The sequence below is a fragment of the Scylla paramamosain genome, chromosome 47, assembly GCF_035594125.1.
Source record: "Scylla paramamosain isolate STU-SP2022 chromosome 47, ASM3559412v1, whole genome shotgun sequence".
Taxonomy (NCBI): Eukaryota; Metazoa; Arthropoda; class Malacostraca; order Decapoda; family Portunidae; genus Scylla; species Scylla paramamosain.
Genome location: NC_087197.1, coordinates 2,395,304 through 2,419,112, shown reverse-complemented (window position 1 = coordinate 2,419,112; position 23,809 = coordinate 2,395,304). Strand labels below are relative to the sequence as shown.

The window sequence follows — 23,809 nt, the reverse complement described above, 5'->3', positions numbered from 1 at the left end:
GCACTCACTCACTCACACTCACACGCGCTGGCCGGCACACTGCTTGGCCGCACAGCCACCGTTCATCTCGTCACGGAGCCACACACAGTGCGCCTGTTGCTCCAGTCCCAGTGGCCGGGGTAGGCTAGACTCCACTGGCCCCGGTTCAGGCTGCCCTGGACACCCTCAGGCCTAGTGGGCCAGGTGTTGGCTGGGCTGGGTGCTGCGGGGTGTGTGGGGACGCTGAGAGCTGCACGCTGCTGTGTCAAGCTGCCGCCGCCACCGCCAGGCCACTCCTCCATCACCTGCACACACACACACACACACACACACACACCAACAAAAAGTGTTAATACACCAACATACACAATAGCAATATAATATTCTCCTGCTGCTAGAAAAGCCACCACCACCACCACCACCACTACTAGAAACACACCTCTTACAAGAACCACCAATCCTATTACCACCCATCACCAAAAACACCACCACCACCACTACCACCACCAACAACAACAACAGAACACACACACACACACACACACACACACGAGATGCATCTACCTTATTACCAAGACACCACCACCACCACCACCACCACCACCACCACTTCCACCACCACCCACTGCTACGGATTCTTAATAATTGGATGAGGAAGCCACGCTGGACCCCATTAACTTGACATCCACCACCAGCTGACCTACACTTGAGAGAGAGAGAGAGAGAGAGAGAGAGAGAGAGAGAGAGAGAGAGAGAGAGAGAGAGAGAGAGAGAGAGAGAGAGAGAGAGAGAGAGAGAGAGAGAGAGAGAGAGAGAGAGAGAGAGAGAGAGAGAGAGAGAGTATGGCCTAAAAATGAGTATGTTGTGTTATTTGTGTGTCTTGATATACTTTCCTGCCACACACTTACCCACACCTGCTAACTCAATAATTAAAGAGGTGAGGCTGAGAATAAGAATGTTGTGAATGTTGTCATGTTTGAGCGTGTCTGGATGTGTTCAGATGCATTTCCTGCCCATCCCTGCACAGACCAGAATGCGGCGAGGGAATTATTATGCTGTGTCTGGTGTGCTGTGCTGCCCCTCCTGCTCCTTCCTGTGTCTCTGGTGGCTGGGAAATAAGTGATCTGTCCTATGGCTATAATCACACACACACACACACACACACACACACACAACAACATGCTTTCCTAAATCTCATAATGTTGTTTGAAAAGAGCCGCACTTGTCATGAGCTTAGTTAAAGACGGATGTGTTTGATTTCATCCGATTACACACACACACACACACACACACACACACAGTTATCTTATTAGTTTATCACCACAGGAGTACCAAAGTAATGTGTCAGCCAAATGCACAGCATAAAGGAATGCACAATACAAAATACACACTACAATGCACACACACACTAAGTTAGTAAGTGTTTATTGACCAATATTTTACGTGCATTATACAGATATTCAACACAGAATTAAAAAAAACAAGTTAGAACATCAATTAAAACTTTAGAACAGACTGGTCCAAAACCTAATAATACATATATAAACTAAACATATCACACACACACACACACACACACACACACACACACATCAGACACCTCTCACCTTGCCAGATAAAACTAATCACCAGGTCTTGCTCTTTATCTTCCCTTTATCAGATTTCTGTCACCTGACCCAAACAACTCAGTCCCTCACACACACCCACACACACTCACTCACACACACACACACACACACACACACACACACACACACACACACACACACACACAGGATGTACAGTCACCTCAACAAGTCATGCTAGTGATAAGTCTCCTGGTGTTAATGAAGTAAAGAATTGATGCAGTGGTCTATATTAAAAGCTACACAAAGATTATGAAGAAATAGAGATGTGGTTCATGGAGGTGGTGGTTACTATTACTACTACTATTGATTACTGTAATAAAGGTACACTTAGGGAACTACAAAATAAATAAATAAATAGTAAAAAGGAAAGCTGATATGCCCTGTATGTGACACTTGAGAGGACCAGGCATGTGTGTGTGTGTGTGTGTGTGTGTGTGTGTGTGTGTGTGTGTGTGTGTGTGTGTGTGTGTGTGTGTGTGTGTGTGTGTGTGTGTGTTTATCTTGGACCTTTCATCACAACTATTTCAAAGGCCACAAGTATGATTAGTCAGGTTCTCAAGGTGATTTTTCCATTATGATGCAAGACCTTGTTGAATTATCACTGGAATCATGAAAGCACTCTTGAAAACTGCAATAATCTCCACAGAATCATTGTTAAATTATGACTAACTACACTGAACTATTTCAAGAGTACACAAAGGCACTTCCTAAATGAAACTGTCCACTATACTAACACAAATCTTTTTAACTAACTTTTTTAATGGTAAGTGACTTTTATTTACTTATTTTTTTGCAACATACTATATTCTTAACATGATTTTTGGCGCAGTAATCTCTTTAATCAACTTTTAAATGGCATTGAGTTTTATTTATTTATTTATTACTACTTCCTATATTCTTAATCCGTCTTTTCTGGGCTGAAATCTTTTTAACTAACTTTTTTTAATGGTAAGTGACTTATTTACTTATATTTTGCTACTTCCTATATTCTTCACATGTTTTTTTGGGGCAGAAATCTTTTTAACTAACTTTTAAATGGCAACTGAGTTTTATTTATTTATTTTCACTACTTCTTATATCCTTAACACGCCTCCTTTATTGACTCACACAACAATAATCTTTTAATTAATTTCTTTCATGGTTCTCCTGTTTTTTTGGCTGACATAATCTTTTATCTAATTCCTTTAATGGTTCTCCTTTACTGGCCAACATACTAAAGGAATCTTTTAACTAACTTTTATTAATGGTTTTCCTTTAATAGCGGGCAATAATAATGGAATCTTTTATTTTTTTTTCTTTAATGGTTCTTCTTTATTAGGTGACTTGCTAACTGAACCTTTTAACTGTCTTTTACTAATAGTTCTCCTTTATTAGCCAATATACTAACCTTGAACCAATTTTATAATGGTTCTGTTTCCTTGTCTGACATAATAACAATTTTTTAACTTTTTGATAGTTCTTTAATGACCAACATATTAACGTAAACTTTTTTTTTAACTAACTTCTTAAATAATTCTTCATTCTTTATCGACCAACATATTAACGTAAACTTTTTTAACTAACTTCTTAAATAATTCTTCATTCTTTATCGACCAACATATTAACGTAAACTTCTTTAACTAACTTCTTAAATAATTCTTCATTCTTTATCGACCAACATATTAACGTAAACTTCTTTAACTAACTTCTTAAATAATTCTTCATTCTTTATCGACCAACATATTAACGTAAACTTCTTTAACTAACTTCTTAAATAATTCTTCATTCTTTATCGACCAACATATTAACGTAAACTTCTTTAACTAACTTCTTAAATAATTCTTCATTCTTTATCGACCAACATATTAACGTAAACTTTTTTAACTAACTTCTTAAATAATTCTTCATTCTTTATCGACCAACATATTAACGTAAACTTCTTTAACTAACTTCTTAAATAATTCTTCATTCTTTATCGACCAACATATTAACGTAAACTTTTTTTAACTAACTTCTCAAATAATCCTTCATTTTTTACCTAATATTAACAGAAATCTTTCAAACTCAACCTTAAAATAACTGATCCTAATTTTCACCTTCCCATGCCCTCAACATGTCCACTTCCGACACAGCAGGAGATAAGCGAGCAAAGAACATGTAAACACACAGAGAGTGACGACAGGATGGACATTTCCTGCGATATCCTGCCGTCTTATCCTCCTTGGCGGGATGTAAGTGTGGGAAAGTCTGTTATTGTGGCAGAGGGTGAGAACGAGACTGTTTGGGTGTTTTCCTTGTTTTGTAAAGAAGAGTAATGAGAAGAGAAGAAATAGGAAATGATTTTGTTTTTGTGAAGAAGAAAACAAGAAAAGACATGATTTTAAAGGGAAACTATCTGATTTATATTTTTTTTGTGTGTGTAGGAGAGAGAGAGAGAGAGAGAGAGAGAGAGAGAGAGAGAGAGAGAGAGAGAGAGAGAGAGAGAGAGAGAGAGTAAAGGCATTGAACTTAAACACACAAACAAAATACAACTTGCTAACTATGGTTCAACTTTTTAACTTACAAATATACATATCCTCTCTTACTCCAACAAGACCTAACTCCAACATGACCTTCTAACTAACACATACTAACTCCTGAGAACCTAACAACCTGCTTAACAACCTGCTAACTCAGACGAAGTGAAATATAGATTATGAACTATGATGGAATCCTTAAACTTGCAAATACACAACCTTTCTAACTAACAGATACTGCCTAACTAACACACAAACGCTTCTAACTGGCAAACACTCATTCCTAACCCACACAAACAAGCTTCTAACAGCCAAACAACCTCCTTACCCACACATAACCTTTAAACAAACAAAAACACAACAATTTACAACCTCTAAGTCTATAAGTATCAAGGAGGAAGTAAAACAAAACACACTTGGAAATCAAAACAACGTAACATTAAGAATCTCCCATTAATTGAAACTGGTAACTTGGCGCAACACAAACACACCCTTTAAAACTATCACAACTATCAGCCGTTAGGTATGATAGTTCCAGTTTGACCCTCAGGTCCTTCCCCATCCCCTGACAGACTCACGCCCCCCTGAAGACCCCTGAGACACCCCTGTGAGTCCCATACAAAGACTGACTCACCAAACTCGAGCCACGAGGAACGCCCGCCTGTCACTCCTTCACGCCTTCATTTCACTCATTCCCCGGCACTCCCAGGCACTTTTGGCACTATGCGAGTTAGCACTAAGGTCCGAATGGCACTTGTGGCACTGCAGGGTCACGGTGGAGGGTCAGGGTAAGGCGTAAGGGCGTGAAATGTAAGGCTAACTCAATAACCCAAACGATGAATGAGTGGGCCTTGTGTACTGCGGTGTGGGGAGGGTCAGATGCCAGTGGCCGTCTTATTTGACAGTTTTCTACCCATTTCCCGCCCTTTATTCCCTATTTATAAGGGTTTTAACGGAAGGGGGATTTAATAGTGAACGCTAGGCTGGGGTTTCAGGATGTGTTTCGCTGCTGCATTAAAGAATTTTGCTGTTTTGTACGTGTCATTTTTTGTGTTTCTCCCTCGCCAGCAACTGAAGAATGGAGGAGAGAGGGAGAGGGAGGGGGACGTGTAAACTTTTTAATTCTTCATTTTATCCTTTATAAAGTAACCTGTGGATTTACTTACTTATTTCACCAGGGAGAGTACTAGCATGGGAGCTTAGTGAGAGGGCCGTGACAGGGAAATGGAGGGTGTGAGAGGGGAGAGAAGAGGAATTCTCCCCCAACAGGAAGAGGAGAGGAGGGGTGGGAGGGAGACAAGGAGGAGGAGGGGGGGAGGAGGCGAGGGTGGGGTAAAATCGTACATTACTTATCTAATTAATCCTAGTTTTCACCTTATCCACTCGAATCACTCCAATGGCAACAAGACACCAAGACATTATCCAACAAATATAATTAATCAGGAAGGACATGATGCATCGAGTGAGGAGAAATAAAGAAAAATGTTAAGAAAGAGAAGTGCAGTTGGTAACCGTTTAGAGCGAGAGGAGGAGGAGTGAGAGGGGGTGAGAGGGGAGAGCGGGAGGGGCAGGAAGGAGTGGGGGAGAGGGGGGTATACACTCTCTCACTGCCATTTCTCACTACAGGTCTCAGTTTCCTCCACGGTAGACAAAGAGATGCTGTAGGAGGAAGAGGAGAGATAGAAAGACGCTGTTTGGGAGGCGGAGGAGGAGGAGGAGAGGAGAAAGGAAAAATGGAAGTAGTTTTATTATCATTGTGTTCCTTATTGTTTTCTGCGACTAATTGACTGAATGCTATGGTCATCTCTTCCTAGTACCTCCTCCTCCTCCTCCTACTACTACTGCAAATTTCTTCCCTCCTCATCCTCTCCCCTCCTCCTCCACCCTCCCCATCCTCCTCTTCCTACTACTATTACTCTTCCTTCTCTTCTTCTTCCCCCTTTCACACCTTTTCCTTTTCTCGCCTTCCCTCCTAATATTCCCTCTCTCATATCACACCTTCACATCTGTTCTTTAATTTCTTCTCCCTCCTCCTCTTCCACTTTCAGATAAAACACACGAATATTCATAACGCACGCATTTGTACTAATATATATTTTTCACTGCAATATTTGCGTCTCTCTCTCTCTCTCTCTCTCTCTCTCTCTCTCTCTCTCTCTCTCTCTCTCTCTCTCTCTCTCTCTCTTCACACAAGAGGGAGAGGAATGCAGCAGCAGCACCACCACCACCACCACCTCAGGCAGTGACACGCCATTTCTTGCATAAGTTTGGCACCTTTTATTGAGTAATGGCACTGACAGTTTGGCACAGATACACTTACTAGTATAATATAGTATGGTGGCGTCTACTTAGCTAATATTGATAATGATGATAGTAATATAATAATAATGATAATAATAATAATAATAATAATAATAATAATAATAATAATAATAATAATAATAAATAATAATAATAATAATAACAACATAATAATAATAATAATAATAATAATAATAAATAATGCAAGCATTTTAAAGCATATAATAATTATTGTAGTGGATTCTCTCTCTCTCTCTCTCTCTCTCTCTCTCTCTCTCTCTCTCTCAAATTCGGTTGCTGAAATTATTACAAAAACTTATTTCCTAATTAATTATAACAACAACAATAGCAACAATAACAAAATAAGCCTAACTAACTATGCCTAATCTACACAGCCTATGGAATTAAAGCAAGTAGGTTCTAAAATAATAATAATAATAATAATAATTATAATAATAATAATGATGATAAAAATAAATGAAAAAACTATACTATTTACGTACATTTGCAGCACATTCTACATCCCTTTACCTTATGATGTATAAATGTTATATATAAAATCTCGTACGTATTATAATTATTATTCCACTAAAGCACCGTAAGTAATGATGGGTAATATATAAATAATATATATATACTAATATATTCACTCGCGCCAATTTCGAAATATCGTACAGATTAAAGGAACGATGCACCAAAAATAAACAATGAATAAAAAGGGGAATAAATTTGTAGAATAAAAAGATTTGAAACGTGCTTTGTAATTTCGAGTAATAGATAAATTACAAGTTATACTAATATAACCACTCATCTGCCTTATATTGCACTAATAATGAGGTTTTATTATATATATATATATATATATATATATATATATATATATATATATATATATATATATATATATATATATATATATATATATGCTGGAATACATACCGGTAAATATCTTTTAATTCTGATAACGGGTTTTTTTTTTTTCCTTTACCTCTCATTCACTTCCTTTACTTTTTTCGAGATTCATTCATTTATAATTTCATGTGTTATCCGCACAGGAAGTCGGACATCCTGACACACACACACACACACACACACACACTTTATCTTATTCCCCTCTCTCTCTCTCTCTCTCTCTCTCTCTTGAAGGAGCAGCAGCAGCAAAAATAGTAGTAGTAGTAGTAGTAGTAGTAGTAGTAGTAGTAGTAGTAGTAGTAGTAGTAGTAATGACAATGAAATAACGCCAATTATATCCTACGAGATCAGTCAAGTTACTATTTATATACTACTACTATTACTACTTAAATATAATAATAATAATAATAATAATAATAATAATAATAATAATAATAATAATAATAATAATAATAATAAACAGTACTATTAAAACATCAATAAATAAAATAATGATAAAAAGGCAACAGTAATTATCCTAAATGTATAAAACGGCAATTTCAAACGATCATATAAATAAAAAAAGAAGAAAAGTCAATAGTATGTATACTGAAAACAGGAACTAACTGTATCCACGCATGTATGAATACTGTATATATGTGTGTACGTATGCATGTATGTATGTATGTATGTTTCATCTTACCCACACTCGCTGCCTTCCTCCTCCTCTTCCTGTCCCTGAAAGAAGAAAAATGATAATATTTCTGTTAGTAGTAGTAGTAGTAGTAGTAGTAGTAGTAAATAAGTTTTAACGGGAAGAAAAGGAATATAATCATAGAAGAAGAATTGGAGGAAGAGGAGGAGTAGTAGTAATAACACTTGTAAATACGGAGAGAGAGAGAGAGAGAGAGAGAGAGAGAGAGAGAGAGAGAGAGAGAGAGAGAGAGAGAGAGCACCAATAACGAGGAAGAAAGCATTAACAACACTACAACACCACACAACACAACACAACACTCACGTCTGCGGCACCACCTCCCGGAGTAGCCCTGGTGACACTGACACTCCGCCCCGTGGCAGGTCCCGTGGCGGCAGCGGCGGCGGCAGCGGTGGGGGGCCAGCGCGGCAGCCTCCCCCTGGGGCAGCACAACCTCGCAGTGGTCCCCGGCGTATCCCACAGGGCACCGGCACTTGTTCACCCCCCGGCACTTCCCCCCGTTGATGCACGCCACGAAACACTGGCCTGGGGGTACGGGCAGGGCATGGGGAGGGGGGGGGGGTCAGAAGGGGGTGGCAAAGGGCAAGGTAGGGGGGGGTCAGAAGGGGGTGGCAAAGGGCAAGGTAGGGGGGGGTCAGAAAGAAGGCCAAATTGAAGTAAGGGGTGTTTTAAGTTATCTTGATTTAATTTATTTATCTATTATTATTTTTTTTTTCATGATCATTGTTAATGTAATTAGTAGTAGTAGTAGTAGTAGTAGTAGTAGTAGTAGTAGTAGTAGTAGTAGTAGTAGTAGCAGCAGCAAGCATTCTAATATTAATCTATTCTGTTCTGTAATGCTATGTTAGTACTGTTGATTAAAGTGATTTTGTTTGGTTGAGATGCTTTTTAAATTTGTATGGTCTAACCTCTCTCTCTCTCTCTCTCTCTCTAACACACACACACACACACTTACTGTACTGGCACCAGTTTCCGAAAAATCCCCGACGACACTTGCACCTGTCCTTCTGAATACACTTGCCTCCATTCTTGCACTTGATCTGACAGATGCCTGAACAAATGAACAAACAAACAATCAATACACAAATACACACTCTTATACACATTAATACAAAAACACAAACAATTACAGGGAGTCCTCAGTTAATGATGGTCTGGACTTGTGCTGTTTGGTGGTCAGGATGCTGGCAGTGCTTGTCCCTGTACACCCGTGGTCACAACATAAGACACCTGCCAGCCTCACCTCTGCTAAAGTCTCCTGCCAGCCTCACCTCTCTTGTGTCCAGCCTTCCCTCTGTCTGAAGTCTTCCATCAGCCTCACCTCTCCTGTGTCCAGCCTTCCCTCTGTCTGAAGTCTTCCGTCAGCCTCACCTCTCCTGTGTCCAGCCTTCCCTCAGTCTGAAGTCTCCTGCCAGCCTAACCTCTTCTGTGTCCAGCCTTCCCTCAGTCTGAAGTCTTCTGCCAGCCTCACCTCTCCTGTGTTCAGCCCTCCCTCTGTCTGAAGTCTCCTGCCAGCCTAACCTCTCCTGTGTCCAGCCTTCCCTCAGTCTGAAGTCTCCTGCCAGTCTAACCTCTCCTGTGTCCAGCCTTCCCTCAGTCTGAAGTCTCCTGCCAGTCTAACCTCTTCTGTGTCCAGCCTTCCCTCAGTCTGAAGTCTCATGCCAGTCTAACCTCTCCTGTGTCCAGCCTTCCCTCAGTCTGAAGTCTCCTGCCAGTCTAACCTCTCCTGTGTCCAGCCTTCCCTCAGTCTGAAGTCTCCTGCCAGTCTAACCTCTCCTGTGTCCAGCCTTCCCTCAGTCTGAAGTCTCCTGCCAGCCTAACCTCTCCTGTGTCCAGCCTTCCCTCAGTCTGAAGTCTCCCAATCTTACTATTATGAAGAATCTATCTGCTGCCAGGTTTTGTGAGGTGACTGCCAACACATCACCACTCACAACAAAGGGGGACTGCTAAGCTTACTAGAAGAGAATACATCATGTGAACAAACTTTTGGCCTTGACTGTACATCCTCTTTGGCTGATTTGTTATTGATAAATTTCATTATTTTTCATTTGCTGTATGCTTTCAATGAGTTTTTACAGGTACATTAGTTGTGTCTTTATGTCCTAGATGAAAGCTGAGGACCGCCTGTACACTCATATACATTAATAATAAAACAATAAATAAAGAAATAATAAATAAAAAATAATCACAGTAAATTTTAAACATTCTCTCTCTCTCTCTCTCTTTCTCTCTCACCTCCCTCACAGTGGCGCCCCTGGAACCCTGGAGGACAGGAGCAGCGGCCAGGGGTAGTGCAGGAGCCCCCGTTGAGGCACTGTGGGTAGCAGAGTGCCATGTCACAGTACTGCCCCATGTAGCCCTCCGAACACTGGCACTGCTGGCTGGCATCACACACGCCTCCATTCTGGCACTTCTGGTCGCACTCCGGATCTGGGCCTGGTGGTAATGGTGGTTGGGTAAGGTAGAGAGGAGGAGGAGGAGAAGAAGAGTACTACTACAACTACCATTACTACTACTACTACTAATACAACAACTACTCCTAAAACTAACACACACACACACACAGACAGACACTAAATATGAATACTATTAACCCTGTCATTTTTCTATTAATTCCCTGAGTTCCTAGTGGGATCCTGAACAGCATCACCCAACACTTAAAACTCCCAGGACCATCACCACAACACACACACACACACACACACACACACACACACACACACACACACACACCCTGCTGTCGACACTCCTTCCTTAGCCTGAGTCGCAGAGGCATCCCCGACAGCAGCTCCTTCTTTGGGGTGTGGATCAGCAGTCCGATACTGAAGGAGGCTATGCCGGAGATGTTTCCCGTACACCGCATGTCCACTGAGAACACTGTAGGGGGAGGGTGAGATGGAGGGGAGAGTGGTTAGGTGTGTGTGGGTGCATGAGGTGGAGATTGAAGGAGGACGAGGAGGAGGAGGAGGAGGAGGAGGAGGAGGAGGAGGAGGAGGAGGAGGTGGAGGAAAAGGAGAGAAATAAAGAGAAAGAGGAAAGGGAGGAGTAAGTGGAAAAGAAAGAAAAGGAGGAGGAGGAGGAGGAGGAGGAGGAGGAGGAAACAAAGAAAACAATAAACCACCCAAAAAGACCCACTGAAACAAAAACAAACAAATAAATAAGTAAACAAAGACAACACACAACACACACACACACACACACACACACACACATTATTATTATTATTATTATTACACACACACTCTCTCTCTCTCCCCCTCCCCCTCTCTCACCTCGAGGCTTGCGTGGCACAGTGCCGTGGGGGGCGATGGACAGAGTGGGCACCTGCAGCAGCTCCTCCTCTTGGGACTGCAGCTGATCAAAGGTATACTCATATTTCTTGTTACCCGCACACCAGGTAAAGTTCACATTCTCTACCTGCGGAGGTGGTGTTGTTAGCACAGGAGGAGGAGGAGGAGACAAGTAAGATGGAGCAAGCCAGAGAGTACAACAAAAAATGATAAAAACACAAGAACACAAGGGTTGGTGCAGGAAGCCATCAGGCCTACATGTGGCAGACCCTTTACAAAACATGCTTGCCTATTTTCACCCCTAATCCCTGTCCATACACTCACCCAGTCCTCTCTCTCTCTCTCTCTCTCTCTCTCTCTCACCTGGGCAGGAATAACAGGCAGCTGCTTCTCAAAGTTTGGGTCGAGGATGTAGGGGAGAATGCGTCCGTTGTGGATGACAAAGATCTCCATTAGGTAGCCTGGGGGTGGAGCGGGTGGAGGGGTTACTGTTGTTGTTGTTGTTGTTGTTGTTGTGGTGGTAGTGGTAAGTATTGTGTTCTGATTATCATTTTATTTATTTGTTTTAGATAGTTTAAGGATAAGGTTAGAGAGGATGTGTAGTAGTAGTAGTAGTAGTAGTAGTAGTAGTAGTAGTAGTAGTAGTAGTAGTAGTAGTAGTAGTAGTAGTAGTAGTAGAGCTGGCATAACCTTATTCACTTAACTACTACTACTACTATTACTCTTCTCTTCCAACAACAACAACAACAACAACATACCACTAAACATCTTGACCTGGTTCTGGTCAAGCCATAACGAAAGATCCTTGATTCTTCGTCTTCCTCTTTGTCTCATTTCCTTCCCCTTCCTTCTCCTCCCTCTCCTCCTCCTGGCTCCTCTTCCTCCTCCATCCTCCACTGTGCTGTTCTGTTCATGCTGTGCTATGTTGCGTTTTCTGATGCTGTCCTTGCTGTGTGTCTTCTGTGATGTGGTGGTGATGGTGGTGGTGTGTGGTGTATGACTGTGGTGTGGTGTGGTGTCTGTGAGTATCTGTGTTACGTTCTGGTTAGTGAGTGGGTGGTGGGTGGTGGTGGTGGTGGAGGGCGTGGTGCTAAGGGTGTGGTGGAGCAGTGTGGTGGACAGGAGGATAGTGAGAAGCATCATGGTGGTGCCTCATCTCTACCACAGGTCTGTAAAAGGCAACATGTTTACGTCAACCTCTTTTCTTTGTGTGTGTGTGTGTGTGTGTGTGTGTAGGAGTGGGCAAAGATGTGTGTTTGTGTGTTTAGAAGAGGTGGTAGAGGGGAGTGCTGAGGAGGAGGAGGAGGAGGAGAAAGTTGTGTGAAGGAGGAGATAGAAAAAAAAAAAAATGTGGAAGAGAAGAAATGTGTGAAGGAGGAGTAGGAAGAGAAAGATAAAGGAGATGAAGAAAGAAGAGGAAAAGGAGGAGGCAAAGGAAAAGGTAGAAGAGAAAAATAAAGAGGAGGAGGAGGAAGAGGAGATGAAGAAAACTATGAAAACAATAAAAGACCCAATAGAACAAAAGAAAAATAATAAATAAACAGACACGACTCACACACACACACACACACACACACACACACACACACACACACACACACACACACACACACACACACACACACCCTCTCCAACTAAGGTGCCAGTCTCAAAAGAAATCCAAAAGCATCATTCAAAATTGGAGGATAAATGTCATGAAACCTCCCTTCTGGAAGAGTTCAAGTCACAGGAAGGAGGAAATACAGAAGCAGGCAGGGAGTTCCAGAGTTTACCAGAAAGACCAAAGAATGAATGAGAATAATGGTTAACTCTTGCATTAGAGAGGTGGACAGAATAGGGATGAAAGAAAAAAATCTTGCATGCAGATAGTAAGATCAGCAGGGCAGTTAGTTAGCATGAAAATAGTGGTAGAAAATGGCAAGAGATGCAACACTGAAGTGACAAGAAAGGCCAAAGGCACTATATATATCTTAATAACTGTAGAGGATATCAAAACATTTATATTTCATGAAAGCTAATATTTTTCAAGTTTCAGTGCTAAAATTGAATTCTAAACTGCAAGAAATAATTTTCTATCAAAAATTTTTTTACGGATGTTTGACATGCGCGCCGCGGGTCACAGGACACATCCAAACAATGGTCCATTCTTTGCCAGACATGACCTGGCACAGCGCTGGCAATGACTGCCAAGGATGAGTCTTCAGATGATCATCTCCCTGGTAAGGGGAGGCATGTACACCAGGCCTTCCACACCCCCAGAGGGAGTCACATGGCGTGAGGTCTGGAGGCCGTGGGGTCCATCACAAGGAATGTGATCAGTTTGCAATGTCTGATCTGTCAGTCAGTCAGAGTGGTGTTCAGTTACTCTCTCACTCTAAAGCTGAAGACTTGAGTAACTGAAGCCTTGGCAACCATCGCCAGCGCTGTGCCAGGTCACGTTTGGCATGAAATGGACTGTCGTTTGGGTGTGTCCTGTGACCCGCAATGAGCACACTGAACATTTGTAAAAAGTTTAATAAAAAAAACATTTCTTGCACTTAAGAGTTCAAGTTTTTGGTACAGAAACTTGAAAATATTACATTTCAGGAAATGAAAATTGTGTTTTGATATTTTCTATAGTTATTAATATATAAAGTGTGATAATGTGGCATATACTTTTGGAACACCCAATATATTCAAAATTAATTCTGTTATGGGAATTCCAGTGTCTAATAAGACCCCGGCTGACTAACTGAGACAAGACCTGCCACAGCAGCAACCAACACAACCACAACAGGCCAATAACACCCTCCCCCTCCGACGACTGGTGGCAGCTGACTTTAAACTAAAATTTGAGCAACAAGATCTTACCAACACACAAATAAGAAAAATCTTATACAAAAAAATAAGACAATCATCTCTAACCAACCGAAGATACCCTCCCATGACACACACACACACACACACACACACACACATTACACATCAATTCAAACAAAACAGCACAAAAACTTATTAAAAACCCAGCAGGACACTACAAATATACACCGAACACAATTCCTTCTCTCTTAACTCTATTCTCAGATAAAACTTAATTATTTCCACTACTTATATATACAATCTGAGCCTCATGACGGCCAACAATACCCTAAAAGAGGCAGGCAGTCCTCACCCAGGCCGTGGCAGTGAGGGGGCAACAGGTCACCTTTGTTTACTTGCTCTGGGTCTTGGTCTGGGTCCTGGAAAATGTGTAAATTCCCGAAAAGCCATTTTCATTAGATTTTTAAATACATATTTGTATGCTATATACTTTTTAAAAATAAAAAAATATTTTTTTTACCTATATATTCAAAGGATGAAATTTATGAAATTAATTTTCATCATTGAAGAGAGGCCTGGGTTATGAATATTATTGTTTACTACCCCACACACGTGCAAGGAGGTCGGGAAAGACAGGCAAGAGCTCACCACAGCAAGTGACAGGAGCCAGGCGGGCAGTGACGGGAGGAGGCAGGATGGCGTTCTCCGTGGTGCTGGAGGACGAGGCCCGCACGGTGTGCCGCCTGGTGCTGTTCACGAAGGTGGAGAATGCCGGCCAGGTGCGCAAGCTGATCCTCGCGGGAGAGGTGGAGGCCAGCCTGATCAAGCCCCAGATGGTGAGTGAGGCGTGTGCTGCTGCTGCTGCTGCTACTACTGGTGTTGTTGCCCATACCAGTGGTGAGGAAATTATCTTCACTCGTTTATTTATTGTTACTTTAAGGTAGTTGAGGAATTATGGGTATTCATCGCTATTCTTGCCCGTGGAACAGCGGCAATTCTTACCTCTCATTAGATAGAGCCTTTTATTCTGAGTATTTTCAATCCCATATATATGCCTCGTTAACTTATTATAACGCTGTTAGCGATTAAAAAAAAATATCCATCTTGTCCTAGAGCAACACCGCGGTCCATCTGGGGCAACTGGCTAAAGCGACACCCACCCTTCTCCACATTAAACCGTTAACTGTCAATGCTGAATGAGTGCGTACGTGCGTGTGGCGCTGGGGTGAGTGACCTTAGTGCACCTGCGCGGAATAATTAGCGCCGATTGGTACCGTTGAATGAAGACAATGCCGTGGACCAATTAAAAAAATACACATTTATTTCAGCCTATCAGGGAGCTTTGTTTCGTTGAAGAAGAGAGACGGGAGTTGAATATGAATCAGTGGCGAAGATGTCTGTGTGTGTGTGTGTGTGTGTGTGTGTGTGTGTGTGTGGTGGCTGTACTGGTAATTACTTATTTCCCGTTTTTACGGGAAATAACAAGCAACAGTAGCCTTCTTAAGGGAACACGATGTTGCCCCACATAATGTCAAGTGACAAAAGTGTAATAGTGTAATATTTTTCGCGAAGTACAAGGAGTTGGAGGTATAACTCCAGGAACGAGGAGGCTGACCACTAATGAGTGCTGCCCGACTGGCAAGGTAAGGTGTTTTATTTATTAATTCGGTGATAAACAGGTTTTAACCCGAAGCCCTCACCCTCCCCTTCCCACCTTCCTGGTTAGGTTACAAAATGTTAGGTTAATTTACCTTATGGGGAAACCCAGGGGGAGGGGGGCGATACCACCCCCGCCCCCATTTAAGTTAAAAAATGTTAGGTTAGGTTAGTTTACTTTATGGTGGGGGGTTCTGTAGGTTAGAGGGGGGTCGAGGGGGCAGTATTGGTTAAAACTAGAAATGTATCAGGCTTCACCCCCCTGGACGCCCACACAAGGTAAACTTATTAATAATTTCTGAGAGTAAAATGTGGCTAAAAATCCCTGAGCAATGAGATGTAGAGCCTGCGAAGAGCTGTAGTTACATACGATGTATTGGTTGAAACACCAGTAGAACCAATTCAGTTTGGTTAGGTTAGGCAAATTGTCCCTAGCAAGGGATGAAAGTGAGTGGTTCAGAGCAACAGCATGTGTGTTATCTGTGGTGGTGAATAAGACAGATTTTGTGTTTTACATTAATTTATTACTTGTTATTTTTGCATATTGTTACTTTATGAGGGAGAGTGGGGGTAACTGTGTCTTGAGGACTTTTTTTTTTTTATTAGTTCAATTTTGGCATGTTTTGTATTACACTGTTGGTTTCATTAAAAATCAACAGTTCCTGGTTGGGGGGACAGGTGGAGGAGAAGGAAAAAAAATAAAACGGCTGATTTACGGAGCAAATGGTTAGCGGGTTAATTCAGAACACACCGAAAGCTACCAGGAAAAAAAAAAAAATCATCTCCCAACTTGAAATGGGCAACAAAGTGAAAGTGAACATGTACTAAAGTATGGAAATAACCTTAGCTTACTAATTTCAAGACAATAGCTAAGCATTTCTTGGCAAATATGGTGTTTTTTCAAATTGCAATCTACTCAATGAAAAGATCAACAGTGAAATTTAAGTATCAAGTAAGTAGTGTATTAATCTCACCCTAACCTAACGTAACTGCCACTGGTGCAGGTGGTGGCGCCGTTCCAGGTGGTGGTGGCGGCCAACAGGGCGGTGAGGGCACAGGCGCTCGGCAAGATGGCAACGCGCTCTCTCTACACGGAGGTCATCTTCAATCTCTCCACCAAGAAGAACGTAAATATGCACACATTTGCCAACGCCACATTTGCTGTTTTAGAATCTCACCCCTTACCTGTGTTATAAAAGTCATGCTGTTTTTTATCATCTCAATGTACACCAATTCAAAATAATGCAAGAGTTGGTTTCAGTGTGAGAATGAACACCAGGGTTGCAGTGTACGTCTTAGTGCAGCATTGCCAAATCCACACATTCCCAAAAACTGCATTAACCCTTGAAATCTGGCTGGGCTATTGCAGCATATCAATTAAGTCTAGTTTAGCTCAATGTTGTAGGAAACTAGATACTCTTAAGTCAAAATACTTTCTTGATAACACACGCACCATCGATTTCAAGACAGCACCAGTGAAGCGTAGTAAAACCGCGTGTGAGGGATGATCAGAAAGTAATGACAGTCAAAGCCATAAAATGAAAACTACGAGAGCTGGGAGGGAGGGGAGCAAGGACTGTGGAGCGTTGCCTGTCCTGATGTGCTTCAACCTGTCGCCGTTTGGCTGGCTTGTCTTGTCTTGTACTGTGTGAATACATCAGTCCTGGTTTTGCTCTCTGACCAGAAACAATGGATTTTTTGAAAGAAGGCTGTGGGTTGTACACTTTCACTTGGTAGAAACTGGGGAAGAAGGCATCACAGATCTGAGGGGGACTGTTGCAAGTTTGTCCTGAGTCTGCTCCATCACTGGAAACCATTTCCTGCTGGATTCATGTGTTTGCATCTGGAAAAACTGAATTGAAAGATGACCAATGCTCTGGACACCCTCAGACATCCATGACCGAAGCAATAATGGTCCGTGCACGGTCCATCACTGATGAAGATCCAACTGTAACTCGTCAGTTCTTATCCTTGGATAAGAAGTTGTGGGAGTGCACATGACATTGTGCATGAACACTTCGGGCTGAGGAAGAAGTGTGTTTGTTGGATGCCCCATTTGCTGACAGAAGTTCAGAAGAATGAATGGGTGTGGATTTGTTGTTCATAGCAGAATTTGAGCCAAATGGTCCAAAACAGTCTTCAGATGTTGCAACTGGAGAAAGTGTTGGATTCCTTTCTTCTGCCTGAGACAAGCAGTCCAGCATGTTATGGTTGGGTGATGAAGAGCCTTGACCTCAGAATTTGAAGGAGGGATTTCAAAACTGGAAGCGCCTTTCACCATTTTCCTCAGTTCTCAAGGACCAATGTGCGTGGATGTGATGCCTCGGCAGTCTACTGTCACAGCCCAGGTCCTTCCACAAGTCCTGGCGCATCATGTGACTTTCAGTTATTTCCAAAGATGAAATCTACAATCAATGGGAAACAATTGCATCACATCCAAGACCTGGCACAGCCAGTCAATTCTGAGCTTTGAGGTTTCCCTTCTTCTGAGTATCATGCCTGATTTGTGAATTGGTGAAGGAGGATGGAATGGTGCATAGAGGCAGGAGGGGAGTACTTTGAAGAAATGTAGATCCCTGTTTTGATTTTCCTTCAAACCATCAAAAAATCTACCGTCACTGTCGTTACTCTTTGATCACCCGTTTGTAATCTCAGCCTGAATGGGAGTGTAGGACAGCCCTGGCATTCAGAGGGTTAACATGTATTGCAGTCCTGGTCTACATCTGCATTCCAAAACTGTTTACCACACTCAAAATCAGCATCAAATGAACAAATGGTTCAGAGATAACTTTAACTCCACTGTGATACAAAACAACACAAGAAGTAATGCATGTGAATCTTTATAAGCATCTACAAGAAAGCAGGGATGAAAAAGAATAGATTTTGCAATTTCTACCCAGTTTAAAGATTGGAGGTGGCTAAAGAACAAGTAAAGATGTCTCACAGTGATAAGTAATAAGAAAAAGATGTACCAAATTGCAGTCATCCTCTCCTTTAGATAACGAACGCCCTTAAAACCTTCGGGCTGGGGGACGAGGACAAGGAGGTGCTGGCGGTGGTGCTGGGGACAGAGGAGGAGGTAGAGGCCAGGGTTACCAAGATCACCCAGCAAATCAGTGGCAAGGTGGGTCTCTGTATGGTATCAGTTGACAGACTCGTTTCGTTTATTGGCTGTTTTCTCTCTTATAGGATTGGATAGCTTATGATTCTCTCTCTTTCCAGTCACAGAAGGTCTTTGGTCTGGTTGTTGTTCCTCACAAGACAACGGAAACTGTTAAAACATTAAGTGAAATAAAATAATGCTGGTTTAAAAATGAAATGAGATAAAATTGGAAGATGAAATTAAATAAAATAATGCTGGATTTAAGAATGAAATGAGATAAGATTGGAAGATGAAATTAAAGACTTAAATAACACCAGAATAAAAAGTGAAATGAGATACGACTGGAAAATGAAATGAAAGGTAAAATAACACCAAGTTGAGAGAAAATTAAACTTGAAATATTAAATAAGAAGAGAGAGAAGATGAAATCAGATGAAGTAAAATGTTGAAATGAGATTAAATAAAAGACAAAATAAAGAAGATAAAGAAGAATGGATTAAGAGATAGAATAGGAGCAAGTTAAAAGATGAAAAAAGATAAAATAAAATAAAAACATGACAAAAACACCCCAAAGACCACGACAGGGAATAAATAAAAACAAGACACATAAAAATCAAGATAATTATGATAAACTCAATGATACACCAGCTCTCTCTCTCTCTCTCTCTCTCTCTCTCTCTCTCTCTCTCTCTCTCTTAGGTGGTGGCCACATCGGAGCTGGCCAGTCTGACACAAGAGGCGCAGGTGCGGGAGCTATACAAGGTGACACCTGAGGAGCTCACCGCTGGGAGTCTATTGGATGCCGTGGTGTCCCGCATGGCCTGTCGGGATTTCCTGGTCTTGTGAGTGTGTGTGTGTGTGTGTGTGTGTAAGCTAGTAATGTCTTTGATATTGATTTGTATTTCTGTTTTTATGTATGACGTTTGTACTTATTGCTTTCTTTGTTACGTGTGTGTGTGTGTGTGTGTGTGTCTGCAGTTCTACATGTTCCATACAATTATAATGCCTTGCCTAACATAACTTCATGGGCATACAGCATGATGTCCATGAAGTTGTGTTTTATTATCATATCCTGGTGGAAAGGGACAGTCTTATGGACCACCATGGTAAACCCCAGGCACTCAGGCACATCATAGCTGGCCTCACCTCACACATCCACAGCAAGGTCCCGCAACACTCACTGTTTCCTACCTCTCACCTACTCCAATCCTGACACCACAGTAGATGCAGGGTACTTCCACAGCAAGGCCCCGCAGCACACACTGTTTACCCCTCCCTCCTCATGATTGGACTGTTCCTTACTCTGCACCTCCTCCAATCCTCACACCTCAGCAGATGCAGGATACTTTCTAGAATATACTTAGCAAAAAAAATATACATAAAAATACCTTAACTTTCCCCACCAAAATCTAGCAGTAATAAATTAATGAATGAAAGGAAGAAAAGAGAGAGAGTATATACTGATAATGTATTATATCAAATCTCATTAAATTATTCTTACACCAAACATTTCATCTCTTATTCTAAAGTGTCATTTGTTTTCTTTTTATTTGATGGGATTTCTGTGTTCTTATGTATTCATTTATGTTTTTATGTTAAAGATGCCACACCCACATTTTGGCAAGCTGTACAACAATGAAGTAAAGTAATACAGTAATAAAATGATGCACCTTAATTCACCCACCATACACTGATGAGAGGGACAACCTGCATCCCTTCCCAAGTCACCACCTTCTTTTCTCTCAGGATATAAGAAATAATGCCCTCAAGCTTGAAAAAGTTTGATATAAAAAAAGAGGAAGGAATTGGGTCTCAAATATGGTAGTAGATGAATGGAATGGACTCGGTAATCAGGCTGTTAGAGCTTTAAAAGATCAGACAAATTTATGGATAGGAATGGGTGAAAATAGGTAGGCATGTTTCATAAGGGACTGCCATGTGTAGCCCTGATGGCCTCCTGCAACTTCCCTTATGTTGTTAAGTTATGTTCTCTCTCAAGTCTTATGCTAAAACCAAAGACAAACTCTCGCAACACTGAACCAAGAACCTTTTTGTACATTTGCTCACTTGCAGTACTTCCTCCCCACTGCACTAAGGCTGGGGTGTGTGTGAGTGCACCTGCGTGTCAGTGCATCTTGACGTACGCTCGCTTGATCTTGACAGGATCTACTGGCCGGTCCCCATTGTCAGTTTCCACCAGGCCCATCCGCTTCACCACCTGCATGCCGGCAGATACTCGGCCTGCAGGGGGAGAACAGAAGGGAAGCTGTGAGAATGGCCTGGGGTGATGTACACTGATAGATTTAGGGAGGGATAAAATTCAGGAAAGTCTGGGGATTAGTTGAAAGGATGCTGCAGAAACTTGTCACCCAAATAAAGAAAACGAGAGTATGAGGGAAACTGCAGGAATGATTTGGGTATATTGGCAGAATTATGAGGCAGAAAATACAGGAAAGTTTGGAGGTTAGTTGAAAGGATGCTGCTGAAATTTACTCCTTCAAATAAAGAAAACAAGGGAAGCTGCAGGAATGATTTGGGAAGGTATATTATATTATGAAAAGCAGAAATACAGGAGAGATTAGAGATTAGTTGAAAGGAATGCAGCAGAGACTTGTCACCCAAATAATGAAAACAACATAAGGGAAGCTGCACAAATGATTCAGGTATACTGGCAGATTTTGGAAACCAGAAAATAGAAGGAAGAAAAAAAAACATGAAAAGTCAAACAAATTTCAAAAGAATGAAGCAAAAATAAGCATGAGAGGAGCGTGCGTGCACGCACGCACGCACGCACGCACGCACGCACACACACACACTTCTTTTCATTCCCTTCACTTTTCACTTCTTTCCTTTCCTCTTCCCTTCTTTTCTCCTTTTCTTTCTCTTCTCTTCTTACTTTCTCCTTTTCATTCCTTTAATTTTTCTTTCTTTTCCCTTCCTCCTCTTCTTTTCATTCCCCTGCCCTTTCTTTATTTTCCCTTCCTCCATTTCCTTCTTTTCCTCTTTCTGTCCCATTCCTCTCCTCTAATAATAATAATAATAATAATAAAATGAATAAACAAGCCTCACTCCTATTCATTTCTTTTTTCTTTCTGTTCCTTTCATTCCTCTCCTAATAACAACAACAAATTCAACAAATTAGCCTCACCAAATATCGTGTGCTTGCCGTCCAGCCACTGTGTCGGCGCCAGGGTCAGGAAGAACTGTGAGCCGTTGGTGTCTGGCCCTGCATTGGCCATGGACAGCAGCCCTGCCCCTGTGTGCTTCAGCTCCTCATGTACCTCATCATTGAAGTGCTTTCCATAGATGGACGCTCCACCCCGCCCTGTGCCTGTCGGGTCCCCGCCTGGTGGAGGAGCATGTGGTTAGGTGTTGTGGTACTTATGCTGGTTGTAGTGGTGGTTATTGTTGTGTGAATGACATTGTTAACATCAGTAACATCAGTAAAGCTTCTGCAGGCTAGCCTAACAGTAATGTGCTTTAAAGAACATTTCTGAACAGCACCCAGCATCTAGTAAGTGCTGTGGAAAAACTTTTGAACAGCACCCAGCATCTAGCAAGCCAGCTTCACCTTGAATCATGAAGTCCCGAATGATGCGGTGGAACTTGCAGCCGTTGTAGTAGCCGCGGCGGGACAGCTCGGCAAAGTTGCGGCAAGTGTTAGGGGCGTGCTTCCAGTACAGCTCCAGTGTGACATCCCCCATCCTGCAGGCACACCATAATTAACTACAAGGCACAGATGGCCCACAATACCTCACAGCTAGCCTAAACCACTTTCAGATCGATATCAGTGTTTATATGATTCTACAAAAATCTAATAATAAAAAAAATTAATAACTCAGTGTTTTTTAATGGAAACAGTTGTCTGTCCAGTCATAACACCAGGAGCCAGTACAGAGAATTTTTGCTCTTTCACCAGTTTATTCCAGACCCAACTATTTTTTCTGGTATTTTCAATCTGTTTTGAATTAATCATTTGTTTTAAGTTTTATCCCCCAATCCCTCAACCCCCCTTTTCCCTAAGGAAATAATGAACTGATAACAAAAAACAAATACTAAACAGACCAAAATCTGACATAAAATAGCTATGATCTCATTAATAAGCAACACTTACAATGTTACCCCCTGGAGAGGACTGGCTGCTGCTCACCCGTGCCTGCCAGCTGGCTGTCACACATCACCACCTAACCAAACCAAATCAAACTAACAACCAAACCAAACTAATTGAAGTAAACTTTAGAAATTGTTGTCAAAAATAATTTGCAGTGGGCATATATGAGTTCAAATTACTCAGAATGAAAAGCTTTTATCTAATGAGAAGGATAAGAAAAGCCATGCTGAGACTGGTGAAAGAGTAAAATAATAACCAAAACTAACCTTAAAATAACTCAAAAACTATAAGCTTGCGACGGAAAGACTACAGAAGAAATATGTCTTTAAAAGTCAGTTATTACTGAAACCGGAAAAAAAAGCTAGGTTACGGGGATATTAAGTTCAATAATACCCAGATTAATAACTCAGTGTTTAGTAATGAGGACACAGCTGCCCATGCATTCACGACACGAGGCCCCAGCAGAACACTCACGACGTCTCCAGCACCACGTAGGGCGGCTGCCACGACTTATCAGGGATGGACATAGCGGGGGTGCCTCTTCACGCCGCCCTATTTCCCTCTGTAGTTACTCCTCGCGACGGTGTGTCCGAATTGGTGTGCCTCAAGGGTGCCTCTATGAAGTGCCAGAGTCTCGTCCACCAACACTCAGTAAATGAGGAATTATGGGACGGTGAGTCGTGGCGGGCCGGTAATGCCTTTTGACACGCGAGTTTTGTTTACATCTCACATTCGCGTTTCAATTAAAATAGTGTTGATCTTGTTCTTTAATCTCGCAAAACATTCAAGTAAATAAAATTAAAACTAAAGTCCTCACCATAATATTAATTTTTATCTTAAT

At 41.7% G+C, this 23,809-nt stretch overlaps 3 protein-coding genes across 5 annotated transcripts; 1 reads left to right on the top strand and 2 right to left on the bottom strand.

The window, feature by feature from the left end:
* Positions 1-62: 62 nt before the first annotated feature.
* On the bottom strand, positions 63-14,550 carry LOC135094901 (protein shifted-like). Of its 2 annotated transcripts, none has more exons than XM_063995402.1 (10): positions 14,451-14,550; positions 12,058-12,468; positions 11,663-11,760; positions 11,282-11,426; positions 10,743-10,886; positions 10,245-10,445; positions 8,965-9,060; positions 8,313-8,534; positions 7,998-8,032; positions 63-284 (listed from the first exon to the last, which is right to left on the bottom strand). In XM_063995402.1, the coding sequence occupies exons 2-10, from the start codon at positions 12,440-12,442 to the stop codon at positions 63-65; spliced, it is 1,548 nt and encodes a 515-aa protein (XP_063851472.1). In that variant the 5' UTR covers positions 12,443-12,468; positions 14,451-14,550. The 2 variants fall into 2 exon arrangements, with proteins under 2 accessions (XP_063851472.1, XP_063851473.1); XM_063995403.1 differs by having other exon boundaries at positions 14,426-14,517.
* Positions 14,551-14,686: 136 nt separating this feature from the next.
* On the top strand, positions 14,687-20,519 carry LOC135094907 (EKC/KEOPS complex subunit TPRKB-like). Its single transcript, XM_063995416.1, has 4 exons — positions 14,687-14,934; positions 16,759-16,881; positions 18,753-18,878; positions 19,557-20,519. Exons 1-4 carry the CDS (start codon positions 14,794-14,796, stop codon positions 19,701-19,703), a joined length of 537 nt encoding a protein of 178 aa, XP_063851486.1. The 5' UTR covers positions 14,687-14,793; the 3' UTR covers positions 19,704-20,519.
* Positions 18,579-23,722, bottom strand: LOC135094908 (peptidyl-prolyl cis-trans isomerase-like 1). Of its 2 annotated transcripts, XR_010264005.1 has the most exons (5): positions 23,443-23,722; positions 22,429-22,562; positions 22,006-22,203; positions 20,925-21,098; positions 18,579-19,025 (listed from the first exon to the last, which is right to left on the bottom strand). XR_010264005.1 is itself a non-coding variant. In XM_063995417.1 (4 exons), the coding sequence occupies exons 1-4, from the start codon at positions 23,493-23,495 to the stop codon at positions 20,983-20,985; spliced, it is 501 nt and encodes a 166-aa protein (XP_063851487.1). In that variant the 5' UTR covers positions 23,496-23,722; the 3' UTR covers positions 20,311-20,982. The 2 variants fall into 2 exon arrangements, 1 of the variants encoding a protein (XP_063851487.1); XM_063995417.1 differs by lacking the exon at positions 18,579-19,025 and having other exon boundaries at positions 20,311-21,098.
* Between the last annotated feature and the right edge of the window lie 87 nt (positions 23,723-23,809).